This window comes from Gambusia affinis, linkage group LG22, assembly GCF_019740435.1.
Source record: "Gambusia affinis linkage group LG22, SWU_Gaff_1.0, whole genome shotgun sequence".
NCBI classification, from domain to species: Eukaryota; Metazoa; Chordata; class Actinopteri; order Cyprinodontiformes; family Poeciliidae; genus Gambusia; species Gambusia affinis.
The window spans coordinates 1861318-1875604 of NC_057889.1; the positions used below are offsets into that span (position 1 = coordinate 1861318).

The 14287-nt window shown below is 39.1% G+C and overlaps 1 protein-coding gene across 12 annotated transcripts in view; it reads left to right on the top strand.

Annotated features, from left to right (window-relative positions):
- Window positions 1-14287, top strand: part of adgrg6 (adhesion G protein-coupled receptor G6) — a 68793-nt gene that overhangs the window by 3744 nt on the left and 50762 nt on the right. For all 12 annotated transcript variants that reach the window (XM_044107183.1, XM_044107187.1, XM_044107180.1 and 9 more), the window contains exon 2: window positions 5401-5489. In XM_044107183.1, the coding sequence (XP_043963118.1) occupies window positions 5401-5489 (89 nt within the window). The remainder of the gene's footprint in view (window positions 1-5400; window positions 5490-14287) is intronic.

Genomic DNA, 14287 nt, shown 5'->3' on the forward strand with positions numbered 1-14287 from the left:
TTTAGTTTTCTGTTTGTGGATGCTTGAACATGATTCAATAAATATAACATGCTGGATGAATGAAAATCAGGTTGATTGTTGATTGATTAGTGGATTGATCAAACGATTCCTGGATCCTTTAAAAAAATCCTCTGGTATTTTTACAGACTTTACTTCCTGCATCTTAAAACGAGGCTGAAACAGGGGCTGCTATGAAAGTCAGTAAATATTTCTACTTATTTTTAGCCATTTTTATTGCATTATGTGTAACTGGATGTTTTCCAGATTAGCATGGCCACACTCTCGTAACGTTTTATCAGTTAATATAAACACCTCACAGAAATCTGAAGTAGATTTTTAAGGTGCCAAATTGGTGAATCAATTATTTTAACAGGAGGTTCACAATGTGCTCATTTAGTGCTAAAATTAGCAGACATTTGTCCACCCTGCATTTATGAGGCCATTTTATGGCCTGACGTGTCCACCCTGTTATTTTCATGTGTTATGAATATCATTTATTTTCACAAGTTAAGCCTGTGTGTTCTTCATTTACCAACAAACGAGGCTCCAGTACAGTTGGACCTGCATCTTTGTCGTTAGATTTTATTTGGAAAGTCCAGTTCTTACAGGTTTAATGAAGAAACAGAGTTTGCCATAATGTCATTAATACTTTTCCCATTACATAACCTGCATCACATGAATGTTTTCTAAAAATGTACGTTTTCTCATCACTGTGTAAGATTATCACATATTCTGCTTTGAACGTGTCTTTGAACGGGTTTGCATGTTTTTCTGTTTGCATGCAGTTTGTGTGGGAGTTTAACCAACAACCATTCCAGCTGCATAACATCTGTGTAATACTGAACATGCAGCTCAGTGGGAAATCTCAGCTGTTTGGAACTGGAGGAGTCTGAAAGACACCTGTCTGGTTTTCAGACTGACTGATGACTGATGGGTGGGTGCAGCTCTTACCGGTCAGTACTTTGCTCGGCCCGGTTCCACGCTCCGGTTTTGCTGACATCACTGGAAACATCTCAGGTTCAGCCGATTTGCTCCTTCAGGCCGTTTTTGTTTCACACAAAGTTTCTGCTGTTCGGTGCTGATTTGACTGTCAACACATCTCCTCCTTTGGTCTCAACTTGTTGTTGTGTTTTTCTGTCAAGCAGCCAGATCTAGATTTGATCTCCTGAAAGTCGACTTGATCTGCAGTTTTCCAGAGTTTCTGAATCTGGAAATGTTTCTCTGAGCTTCTCAATCTTTCTCCAGAAATCTTAGTTTTCAAAGTTTATGCAAACATAACCTCACAAGCTCGTTTTGATACATATTTAAGTTAGCAGACGGCTAAAGTTACACCTGGATTTTTTATTAACTTGAAAACTGTTGCCTCCCTCTTTTCCTCCCATCTTTTCGATGGACAAACTAATCGGATCTCTAGCATGAAACACTGCAGACAGATGAGAATGGACGTGTTTTCCCACCTGGAGTTCAAGATTCATATTTTATCCTTTTCACAAATTGACAGTTTTGTTTAAAACTTAAATTCTTATGTTTTTCTCAGCAGAAAAGGAGGGAAATGCATCAGCAACTGCTGACTCAGCATTTTCTGAGCCAGCCTGCAGAGTAACTGAGGGCAGAGAAAGTACTTAATGTGTACTGGTAACAGAGTTTACCCTCCAACATGTATGTATGAGGGGTTTTAAATAAAAACATATTTATCCTACGGAGGCCAACAGGTGCAAACATGCAGTAAATGGTGAAACTCACTGCACTGACTGTTTGACACAATGTAGAATCATCATCTTGACCCCATGCATTTCACAGCCCTACGCAGTGCAGAGTGGGGCTTTAATCCAACCACAGAATATCAGTGGACATTCTGAAAGAAGCAACATTCAAACTTTTATAAATGACGGAAACCAGACGCGCTTTAATCACTGAAGATGATCGGCTCTGGAAAGGTTTAAATTAATTTAATTTCTGTCCTGGTGTGAAACCAGGAGCCGTGGGCCCCAAAATGTCTGCCTGGAGGCGGCTGCCGTCCAGCCCTGCACACACAAAACCCTCCGTCTGTATGCAGCCTTGTTCGCTGACCTCGCTCCGCTCGTCATTTCCATACCGGAGGAGGCAGGGAGACGAGGAAACGAGACGCATGACTTGACAAAGAGGCGAGTTTTCTTTAATGTCAGCAGCTGCATGAATTTTCACAAGTGGATGCTGGAATTAAAACTGGAGCCTGTTCACTATGCTGTAAATATTAATGATCCATTTGGCGTTTTCCTGAGAAACAGAGTGGCAATTTTCTCCTAGTTTCGGTTCAGAACCTGAATGTTTTCAGAGGATTTTTCTTTAAGCCACTAAAATCTGACTTGTGAATCATCCAGACATGAAAAGCTAGGAGGATGGAGGTTTTCAGCAAGAAAAGCTTCAGGTGGTTTAAATGAAGGATAAATCTATGGAAAGTACATTACACTGTGTGAAGCATGGTGGACAATCTGTGATGCTGAGGGCTTCTCATTTAAAGGCCTGGTTGTTCTCTGTGTGGTTGAACTTTTTATAACGACAAGAAAGGTTTAGAAAAAAGCTGGGAAACCTTTTAGTTAATGTTTGGCTCAAAATGGGTCATCATTTAATTTGTACAGGATAAAGATCCAAAATATCAAATCAATAGTTAATTTTCTTAATAGATGTTTAAATCAAGAAACCTGTGAGCTGAGATGGAAAGATCACTGAAGAACTCTGGACTCTGTGATTTTACCCTTTGAGTAAATATTCTCAGATTCTTTGTCCAGTTAGATGGAAAAAACTACTTGAAAACATTTAAAAGCAAAATATTGAAATTGATGCTTAAATCACTGAAATGACCAGGAGGTGCAGACAGATGAGATGTTTTGATTTTGCTCTGAATGGATGTGGGGAAGTTTAGGTTATTTTCAGCCCTGATGTTTGACAGTGAGGTTCTTTAAGTGTAAAATCAAAAATCAAGGATTGAATTAAAAAGTCTTTCTGACATGTGAAACATTAAATCCATGCATTTGGATCAGAACCTCTCCTGGTTTCTGACGAGGTTGAACACAGGAACATTCATCCACTGATGCAGACGGATGAGGCAACATTAAGGTCTAACATGTCATGAACTGAAGAAATAAACTGATTGATTTTTGCTCAATCATGATCTAATAGTGGAGCAAATTTTTCATTTAGTGCTTTAGCTTTTTTCTAGTTTTGAAAAGGCCTAACACACGTAGCTTCCCCTAAATCAAGTTCTTTGAATAAATGTTGTTTTGTAAACTTTGAGTTGAATAAAGTTCATCATCTGTCTTGAAGTTTTGATTGACAGTTAAATATTCTTGAAATGGTTATATTTTATATTCATGCTCTTATTTTGAAATATAAAATGACAGCAAAGTTTTGGCTTTTATTGCCTTAAATGCTTCAGTGACTCAGACTGTTAAATCATAACTGTTAGTTGAAGTTTTCACCTTTCCCATTAAACATTTACTAATGTTCATCATGGTTTTTATTTCCTTCATCTGGAAAGATCTCTCCTTTCGATTCTCACATGGACATTTAAATTAGAAAAAATAAGAGAAATGTATTAAAAATGTTCCACGCAGCTCGTCTCATTAGCAGCTGGAACAGCCAGCGGCCTGAAACATTATGATGACCAGTGGGAGAGTTTTGATTGGCTCCCTGAGGAACACGTATACGTTACATGGAGGCGTAGGTGGTTCTCTGAGATCCCTGGTCACTCGTTTATTCAGTGACCGGTGGGCAAAACAAACAACGTTTGAATATGGGAACATCGATGTGGAAAGGAAATGTTTTTATCTGCAGAGGGATTCATGCTGCTTGTGTCTCTGCTGACTGTAACTGTTTGAGTTGGTTGAGGAAAATATCAGGTTTCAGATGTTCTTGCAACCTGAATGATGCAAAAGGGAAAATGCTGCAACAGCAACAAGTATAAAACACTGCAAATTCTCTGCACAAAACAGAAGTGCTCCAGACCACTAGGGGGAGTCAGGAGCAGGTAATATCACTGGTGTAGATATTCTGCAGTTATGTAATAACGGCAAAAAACACGTTTGAAAAAAGAATAAAGTCCATCACTTCTTTCTTTCTTCCTCCAACTTTCCTCTGGATGTACCATTAAATCATGACGTCCCGTCTTTACCGAGGTTTGGTCTTCTGGGATTTAGTGTTCGACTCCCCCTGGTGGTCTGGAGGACTTCCACTCTGTGGAGAGAGTTTGCAGCATTTTATACCTGCTGCTGTTTTTGCTTTTTGCAGCAAATTCCACTTTTACTTTTGATTTCTGTGATTGCATATTTTTTTATTTTGTGTGTGTGTGTGTGTGTGCGTGTGTGTGTGTGTGTGTGTGTGTGTGCGTTTTTACTCTGGATTAAAATAAATTTAGTTTAATTCAAGTTCTGAAATCCCCTATTTCTGTCAATCGATTTTAGTTTTAATTTCCAGCTAACTTCTCACCAGAGGGTAAAATATTTTCTTACTGCAGGGTCAGAGTGTCAGAGTTAACCCTAATGCATGTATTATTGGTGAGCAGGTTAACAGAAACTCTTGTGACTCAAACCATTGTTTCTCATATTCTCTGTTTTCAGAATAATTTGTCCATGTTTTTCTGTAATATGCAGCCATTTAAGAAGATCATAAAAAATAAAAACCAAACCAGACTTTAAGAAGATTTAAAATAATAAAAAACAAGTTGACCCAGTGTCTTAGCTGGGTCAACTTTCCACTCCTTTACCCAGAAACACATGAGAATCTAAGAATAAAGTCATTTTTTGCATTTTAAAGTGTGTTTTGGATTTTATTCATTATTCTCTCCTGCAGCTTCTATTCAATTCAATTCGATTAGGAAAATGAAGTGATGCAATTTAGGTTTCGGGAAAAGTCACACATTTATATTAAGTGTTGAATTCTGATTTCAATTAGGTATTTTATTTGCTACAGAACTATCTGTACAAGTAAAACACATTTTTGTAATAAACTTCTGCTCATAATTTTCTGCTTCCCTGCGTTACACGGCGTCCGTTCAGCTCAAAGACAAACATGGAGTCAGAATCTCTTTGCTGCCATTAAACTGACATTAAACTGACTAACTGCTGCAGTCTGACTTTACCACACAGCTATTCGTCCAAAAGTGCGTTAAGGGACATATTTTCATATTTCTTCTCTTTCTAAAGTAATTTAAGTGAAATCAGGGAGGGAAGTTTGTCTTTTCTCTTCATGATTTAACATTTAGTTAAGTTTCTCCCAGAAAACGATAATTTCATCACAACTATTTTTTAGAAGGACTTTTTTGTGTTCCAGCATTTCAGAGTGATGCTTTTTGTTCAAAACAAAACATTTTCTGACTAAACGTTGCTGCTGACAGTCTGGACTGATGATGTTTTGCTTCCTCAGGGGGGTTTTGCCTCGTCAGGGAGGTGGAAGGTGGAGGCTCCGCCACGTCGTCCTCTTTGTTTTGCTGTGGATGGTTCTGCACCGGACCGGTAGGACCCGACTCACCCTCTCACGTTCACGCTGGTTTTTTATCTTATTCGTTTATAAAGTGCCAAAATTGATGGTCTGTACTTGGTCGCATGGAAAATGAAAAATGGTCTCATAGGTTACTGAACTGACCAGTTGATATTTCTAAACAGTATTGGAGATTTTCTCTTTCTGAAAACTAAATTGATTTGGAGCAAAAAAAAAAGAGAAAAATCAATGTTTTCATAGATCTTACACTCACAAAATGTGACGTCTGTATCACAGGTCAGCCTTCATTATAAATCAGAGGAAAGTTTAAACATCCAAATAAAAGCAAAGAGATCAGATTTCCTCTAAACATAAAATCTTCCTGCATGTGTGTAGAGGAGAGTTGTTGCGTAAGATGAAGGGTGGGACGCCACAGAGAGAAAAACAACCCACAACACGCAGAAACCATCATCTTCCTCAGTAATTACCACCCTGCAGACTCAGAGCTACAAATGACCAAACGACCACAGAAATTAATCAGAATTCATTCAGATGTTGTGGAATCTTCTGGAAAACAAACAATTTCTCCAAGCAGAACTGCAGAGAATATTTCAAATGTTTTATTAGTATTTTAGGTCACCAAGTAGAAATGGGCCAGTACTGATCCCACAGTTTTATCGTATTATATTTAAAATTAATTGTGAAAATTATTATTTCTATTTGCTGAACAGCAGAATGTTGCATTAGTTAGTTTTGCACAGATGATGATTCCTCTGGTTGCACAGAGGCACAGCAGAGGATGCATTTTAAAGAAACACCATAAACATGTTTCCTTGTGTGACGTCATGGAAACGCTAAAAGAACCGAGGACCGCCACTGGTTTGGTTGGTTGTTGGTTCTGGTGCCTGGAGGGGTCAGGAAGGAGACTCTTTCTGGTTTGGATGTTAAATGTGTGAATCAACCCCAGAACCAAAGCAGATGATCTTTTAAAGAGGCTGCTGAAGAGGCCGGAGTCCTGATCCGACATGGACTGAAGGCAAGAGGCCGTTTCTCCACAATCAGCAGGAAAAAGCAACATTACAACCTGCAAATGCCCTCAGGGTACAAAGACCTTCATTTAAAGGGAACCTGTTATGCAAAACTTATTTTTAAAGTTTTTAAAACTTTGTGTTTGTTCTGCTTTAACAGCCCAAGCACTAAAAAAATCCACTCAGCCATTCTGGGAAGGAGTCAATGTTTTTTGGTGTCTGGAAATCAGCCATTTCAAAAACCTCCCAAATGTTGAGTCACATTGGACTTGCACTGGGTCGTTACCTAGCAACCTCAGTGAAGCCTAGGGCGTCACCTAGCAACCCGAGCTGAGCCTCAGCATGTTTGGTATGATGGTTTCACTGCTGTAGGCTGTACAATGGCTGCTGGAAAAGACAAGTGTTTTGTTGCAGAAACCACTTACTGTATTCTTGTTGGTTGTGCAGGAGGCAACACTTCTGCTTTTCAAAGAGGTATGGTTGTGTAATTGTGAATCTGTTTGCAGCCATTTTCACATGTGAGTGCAAATGTTGAGTTGTGGGGCGTGGCCACCAGGAGCTTACTTAGATTTAAAGTGACAGAGCCCTAAAATAGGCAAAACTGAGCAGATTAAAATCTCATCTAAGAATGATTTTGCTCAAAAATGCAGTGAACATGTTCAATATGGCCTATAAACCCACACAAACTTGTTTAAGGAAACACAATAGGACCTAATGATTATTGCTCCTTTAGTTGTTTGAGGTGAGGGATTAACAGCTTCTTGTTGTGGAGTTGCTTTGCTCCAGGAGGGACTGGTGCGCTTCACAACATAAAGAGAAAAATCATTGCATGGCGATATTCAAACAACGTCTCCAGACATCTGCTGGGAAGTTAAAGCTTGAATAGGTTTTCAAAAGGACCTGAAACCAACCGACAGCTTCATGTGAAGCTGAAGCACAACAACCCACTTCTACCAGTTCTACCTGTCAGGAGGACTGGGCCTGTTGGAAAAGCTTGTGGAAGGAAGACCATAAGGTTTGACCCGAGTCAAAATCCTGAGGAGACGGACGGAAACCTCTGAATTTCAAGTTTTCTGTCATTATTCTGATATCCAGCAAATAGAAATAAGTTGTTTAATCCTGAAACATAAAAGCTTTGGTGTCATTTGGTGCCGGGCAGAACGATGGTCTCACAGTGGATGTAAAAATCTGGGACACATTGTTCAGTTTCACAAAGATTATTCCAAATTTGAAACAAAGTGACTTGTTCTACCTGTGGTCAGTGTTGGACTCCAACCCGGCCCACATACATCCGCACCGTTTAATGCAAGACATACCAGCCTGAAGGGTCTGCAAACAGCATTAAGAAGTTTTATTAACGTTCTTCCATGTTTTGACAGATTTATGTTTCTAAAATACTTAGTATTTTTGATAGTACACTCAGTTCTAAACTTTATGGCTCAGTTTTATGGCTTTTAATTCTAAAAAGGATCCAAGAGTAGATGATGGTTATTATAAAACAAAATGTTACATTTATGGTTTGAAATTATAATTAGCGTCACATTAAGGCAGATTTCAACAAACTGTTTTCTACATGATGGCTTTTAATTTGCTCCAGAAAAGCAGTCGCCACCGCTGCACATTTTACCATCTCATTGTTGTTTTATGACTTTCTATTCATTTCATTTATGTTTTCTCTGCTGTGGGAAAAATGCTGCATATTTGACTTGAGGATAAATGAAATATTTGGCAGCGTAAAAATGATCCATTGAGAAAAGCGAAGCCACCCTGTGAGCGTTGAGGCGGTTTCCTCAGAGATGCAGCCTTTATTCTGACAGCAGTGGTTTTAGTGTCCCGCCATGTTTCCATCATCCTGCTTGTTTCTGCCTCGCTTCATCCCACGCTGTTGTTTCCTCATATTTTCCATCCCTCTGTGCTCCAGCATGCCGCGTTTTGCCTCACTGCTCCATTAACAAAACCCTCTTCTCATGCATCAGAGATGCTCTCCTTCATGAAACCTGCGGATGGATCTCTTTTCCATCTGGCTGATACTTTGATCGCAGCCTAGAGCTTTTTCATTTTGGAACCGTCTGCAGTTCTGAAACCCATGCAGGTCTCCACCGGAGCCACGCTTTCTACGCTTTGATTCATTCATCGCAGTTTTAGCCAGAAATGGATCTTTTTTCCTGGTTGTGAGACATTTTGGGTCTAGATCTGCAGACAAAGTGAGATTTAGGAGAAGAAACTGAATGTTTGAAATAGATTTGTTGTGAGATGTTTGAGGTTATGATTCCAGTTTCCTTTTTTTCCCACAGTCTGTTAAAACCAGCTGGTGGGTGTTACTGAAGAACATGACATATTTAAATTTCATTGCTCCTTTTGGCCTTGGAACATTAATTCTGAAAAATACAATCAATACTTAGTGACCATCTTTCTTTGTCTAATATTATGATGTTGTATAAAGATGTAACTAATGATAGTTTTAGGAATTGGTCAATCTATCAATGATTCTGATCAAATGAACAATTCTGCAGATTTTTATTTAATCACTTGAGCTGCTTTATACACAATGAGAAACACATTAAAATATGTAAATAAAATATTCAATTATTTTTTGAATAAGAAAATACAAAGTCTACAGTTTTTGTATCTTGAATGTTAAATGTTTATATTTTTGTACAGTTTTTGCCTAATTAATGCTCCGAGGATGTTGATGTTTCAGAATTTGGTCTTTTTATCAGACTGTATTCTCCACTTAGAGATGAATTGATTACTAAATTACTTGATCAATATGATTAATTGTTTAAGCCACAGTGTTGTATTATCAGTCTTGACCATATCTGTAGGTGTTGAACTTTGTTAGTCACAAACATTAGTTCTGCTAGTGCTAAAGCGCTAAGCCAGTATTTATCAGAAGGTTGGTAATTAGTCAGGCTCTCTGCTCAGGTAGCCGGTCTGCAGTCAGAGCTTCTGTCTCCAGTTTTATCCTAACAGGGTTGATGGTTGGAACTGCTTTAGTTTCCACAGCTGCAGCTCTTTCTGCAACTATAAACGTTTGTAGATTTGAAACACAAACTGTTTGTAAAATTTCTTCACCCAGTTGGCAGCATTCAGCAACAGGTGGGGGATGCACTCTTGTAGTTAAAACTCTCTGGTGACTAATATAACCATGTAGCTGCAGGAATGAAAATACTGGAGTCGCTGCTGCGGAGATTCGATGTGTGACTTTGTGATTTTCCTAAACGTGGGTTTTGTTGGAGGGAATCTGGACCTCAGGCTGATTGTTTGTGCCAGTTTCACTCATTAGACGGGAAACTAAAAGCTCTCGCTCAGAACCGAGGAGCCGATGAGCCAGAAAGCAGAACCACGCTGCACTTAATGTGTTTTCCAGAACCAGAGCTGCAGCCGCTGCTGCAGCAGCCTCGGGCCAAACCGAGCTGCTTCACGCCGCCTCGTAAAGTTCCCAGCAGAACTGAACCGTGACGCGCAGGCGCTGCTGCCGGGCCGGTCAGAACGCAGGCTGAGGGAACGGGAACCTTTTCCCTTTAAAACGTCAGAATCACATCTTAATTCAGCATTTAATAAATGTTTTATGAGCTTTGTTGCATTATTCCCAGACACTGGATGGTTTTGGGCTTAAGATCCACAAACTGGACTGAAGAGCTGCAGTTTATATCTTTTTTTTTTTTTAAATAAACATCTTCACAGCAAAAACCCAAAATCTTCCCAAGTAGTTTTGGTCTGTTTTGCCTTTGAAATGAGATCAAACCAGTTTCTCTCCAGCAGCAAATAAAGACTTGTTTTAAGTCAATTACTTAATATTCATTAAAATAATATTTGTTCCACCGGCAGATTATTTCTCTTATGATGAGACATTTCTCTCATGTTATGAGGGAAAAAATCTTCCAGTGGAACTGATCCGTTTTCATCACCAATACTGAGGATTTACAAACTTAAAACTCCTCCTATGTGTTGCAGGACATTTTCCTGTAAAGTTGGTTTTGTCTTATTTCAGGTGTATTAAGATATTTTCACTTGAAACAAGAATAAAAATATTTGGTACATTTTTGGATTCCATGTTTTTAAGACATAATTTGATGCTCTGAAGCATTTCCGTCACGTTGATTAAAGATTTACTGCAGGTTGATGGGAAATGTTGTTGTCCAGATCAGCAACATGATTCTTCTCAGTTCAACCTGATGTTTGTTTTTTACCTCAGTTTTCTGCTTTTGTTTGGTATTTCAGGGATTATCAGATCTAGAATCACCATTTATGCCATTTAATCAGATTCAGGATCAGTTGAGTAGGAAAGTTCTGGTCTTCTTGATCTTCCTTCACCTTTTACTCGGTAACTGCAGACTTATTCATCTTTATCGGGTCATTTGTTAGAACCTCACGTCCTCCAGCTGGTCATTTGCTGGTCGGTCATTTGCAGATTTCCGTTTGTCTGGGATTCCTCAGATAATGGACTGAAACATTTAATTGGATCTGAATCTAATTATGTGATTAGAAAGTATAGTAATTTCTTCATGCATTGGATTTGAATTACTTTTCAAGAATGAACTGATTTGCATTAAACTGCTGTTGTAAAGCTGAGTTTTGGCAACGTTGTTGAATTCCAGCGTGAAAATCTTCGGCTCAAATTTAGATTTTTATTTTCTCTGTGTTCTTTCTGGGTACTCCTGCTTCCTTCTACAGTTTAAAAACACAACTATTACACAGTTGGATATTAAAAAAGTAAATTTAATTTAATATTTTTCCTCTACTGAAACCAAAAATGAGGCTTTATATTATTAGAAATACATGTTGCTGACTCACATCAGGGAAATCCAGAAAAGATCAAAGTAAATTAAATGTGGTTGATTATTAGTTTTTAGATTTCCATCAGTTCATTTTTTATCTGCTTCAAGTTTTGAAGGTGAACTTGAGCTCAGATGAACAACGACGTTTAAAAGTGAATAAAACTTTGAAAACAGAACTGTTTTCTTGTTTCCACAGACATTCTTGTAGGATTGGATAAAAGAGAGGAGGAGGCATGAATGCTGCTGAAGGAAAGGAATGTGAGAGAAATGCTGGAGAGGACAGAGAGGTGAAAACAGAGAAGGTCAGGTTGAAGGAAGCGTCTGAGCTGCAGGTTGAGTCCCTGAATGAGACGGAGGAGATGCACATTCTGGCAGCTAACGTCTGAGCTCTGAGGGGTCGCCTCTGTCGGATCCGGTAGTTTCTAAATTATTTACTCGGCTGCTTTGGGTTGATGGAATTCACTGAAAATAAAAGGAGAAAAGAGGAAAAACGATCTGAAAATATAAATCCTGTTTCAGATCCGTCCATCCGTCCGTCTGCCTGTACATCTACCTGGTCATAGATTAACTTCATGTAGATTTTCCCTCAGGATCTGCAGCGTATAGTGATGATGTGGCAACATTCAGAAACATTTTGCATTTGAATGCCTTTAATATCCACAGTTTGATCTCCTCTGTTACAGTTTATTCATCAGATTGTTGGTATTTCGTGTGACTCTCAGTCCTGAGGGTCTTACAGTTTGTTGTGCAGAAATCACTCAGCCAGCCTCCCATTCATGAAGTTAAAGAAGTTCTGTGAGGTTCCCCTGCTTCCTGGAAAAGGAGGGAATCGCCATAGCAACCAGTGACTCAGCATTTTCTGCCTCTTCTATTCAGGTATAAAATTCCATAATGGCTGCCCTCTTAAACTATTGATAGCATCTGAAACCATCCCAAATCTGATTAGGAAAAAACTTCAAACTAAGCGTCTGTCTCTGTCATCAGCTGACTCATGTCAAAAAATGGGTCAAAAAATGAAGCTGAGTTAATATTTTCTAATCTTGTTTTTCTGTCAAATTCATCTGCTCCTTTTGACATTTTATTCCTATTATCTTTTTTATTTTGCCTCGTCTTCTGTGACCCAGAATGTGGCCTTTAGAGTATAAATAACCTTGTAGAAGTAATTATCCAGGAGGCTTCGTCCCATTTTCTGATAATAAAGCCAATCTATTTGCATCCTGTTATTTTTAATATAATCCACTTACATCTCACTCACTGTAATTTAAAGACATTGGTAGAGAAACACTTAATGTAAGGAGCATACAGCCTAATTATTTAAGCCAATTAATTGAATTATTGGGAACACTGAGTGAGCTGCCAGAAACAGACACACATCTAAATGTAAATTTGGCAGCAGCAGTAATCCAGCAGCCGTTACGTTTTCTCAGACAGAGGAGCGCTGCAAAGATCCATGTTGCTTCTGACCAACTGAACTGAAGCTGGTGTTGATGATGTGCTGTTGTCAAGGTAACAGCAGGTTCCTCCAGGTGAGAAACAGTCCCAAAAAATGTCTACTTTATTCAATTTATTTAAAAATTGAGGGGAATCTTCCAGCTTCTTAGGAAGATAAGTAGCAGGTGAACGTGAAGAGGAGTCGTTTCTTTGCATTGAGTTGAGGATTAATTACAAAGGGAGTTAATTAAAGCATTTACTCCTGTTTATTTTTAAGATAACACATCAAACCAATTAAAAAATCAGACCGTATTAAAGTGAAGTGGAAGAAAAAAGTCCAACTCTTGCATCCTTTATGTTTCTAGTCATTCCTGAATCACAGAAGTTAGAAGCATCCAAAGTCTGGACAGACCTCAGTTGTTCTGGTCATGTTGTGTCGTACAGATTCTTTAAGACCCTTCACAAGGAGCGTCAGCCTCTAAAAGACCTTGCTTAAGACGTTGACTATATCCACATATGATACTGAAAAGTTGGGTGGAAGGACAAAGTTGCAGAAGGGATAACTGCACCCTTGAGAAGAAAGGTGTGCAAGTCGATCAACAAGCAACAGCAATTCTCCTGAAAAAGAAAAACTTCCAATGCAAAATCAGAAAAATCTTGATATGAAGACTTTGAAGCTTCAGGTTTAAGTTTCTTTTCAGTGGCATTTTGCTAATGTCTGTCTGACATATTGGAGGACAAACAGACTGATAACCAGGCATCACTGGACGCCTGGTGTTTGTATCAGTAAACCTCAGAGCAGAGTCGTGATGCTGCAGTATAAAGTATAAGGTCAACTTATTTTCCAACTCTTTCTGCTGCCTGTGTTTTTACTGTGAGGGTAAAACCTCCTCGCTTCATTTGAGTAATTCTTCATTGGGAACCACTTCTCTCCCCAACTCCAGCATTTGCTTATCAGTCGCCATGTTTGCATGGATGGACTTCCTCTGTGCAGGTACTGCTCCCTGATTGGTCGACAGGCCCACACCTGTCAGGTTTTATCAGCTGTGGAAAGAAAAATATCATCGCTGTCAGAAGAACAGTGGAAACGGAGAGCAGGTCAGATTTACAGATCTGGGTCTGATTCAGAGATCGCATCACTTTCTCTGCACTGGGCTTGAAATTAAGAGGGGAATTATTGGAGTACATTTCTGTACCACTTTGCAGTAATATTCTTGGTGGTTGTATTGAAAATAAAAGAAGTGCGTCCTGAAACTGTGTTCTTGTGGGAATGAAAACAGTTCTCCCTGTCTGAAAGCTCTGGCAGTCGGATTTGTCCAGGAGGAAACAAGAGAAGCAGCTTTCAGAGTCCAGTCTGGGTGAATCGTGTTGTTACACCGGAGAGAAGGCTGAGCTGGGAACAGAGAGGAAGACGGAGAAACAGGAATGTGAATCATGTTGCTCCTTTGAGATTTTTTACTGTTAGAAAAGAGTGAATCAGTTTCAGGTGAGCTGAAGGCTCTGATTCTCGTTCAGCAGGTTTCTGTTGCTCAAACATTTAAAGTTAGTACTCATAGCGCTACCTAGTGCTACGTCTCCATTATATTTTTTAAG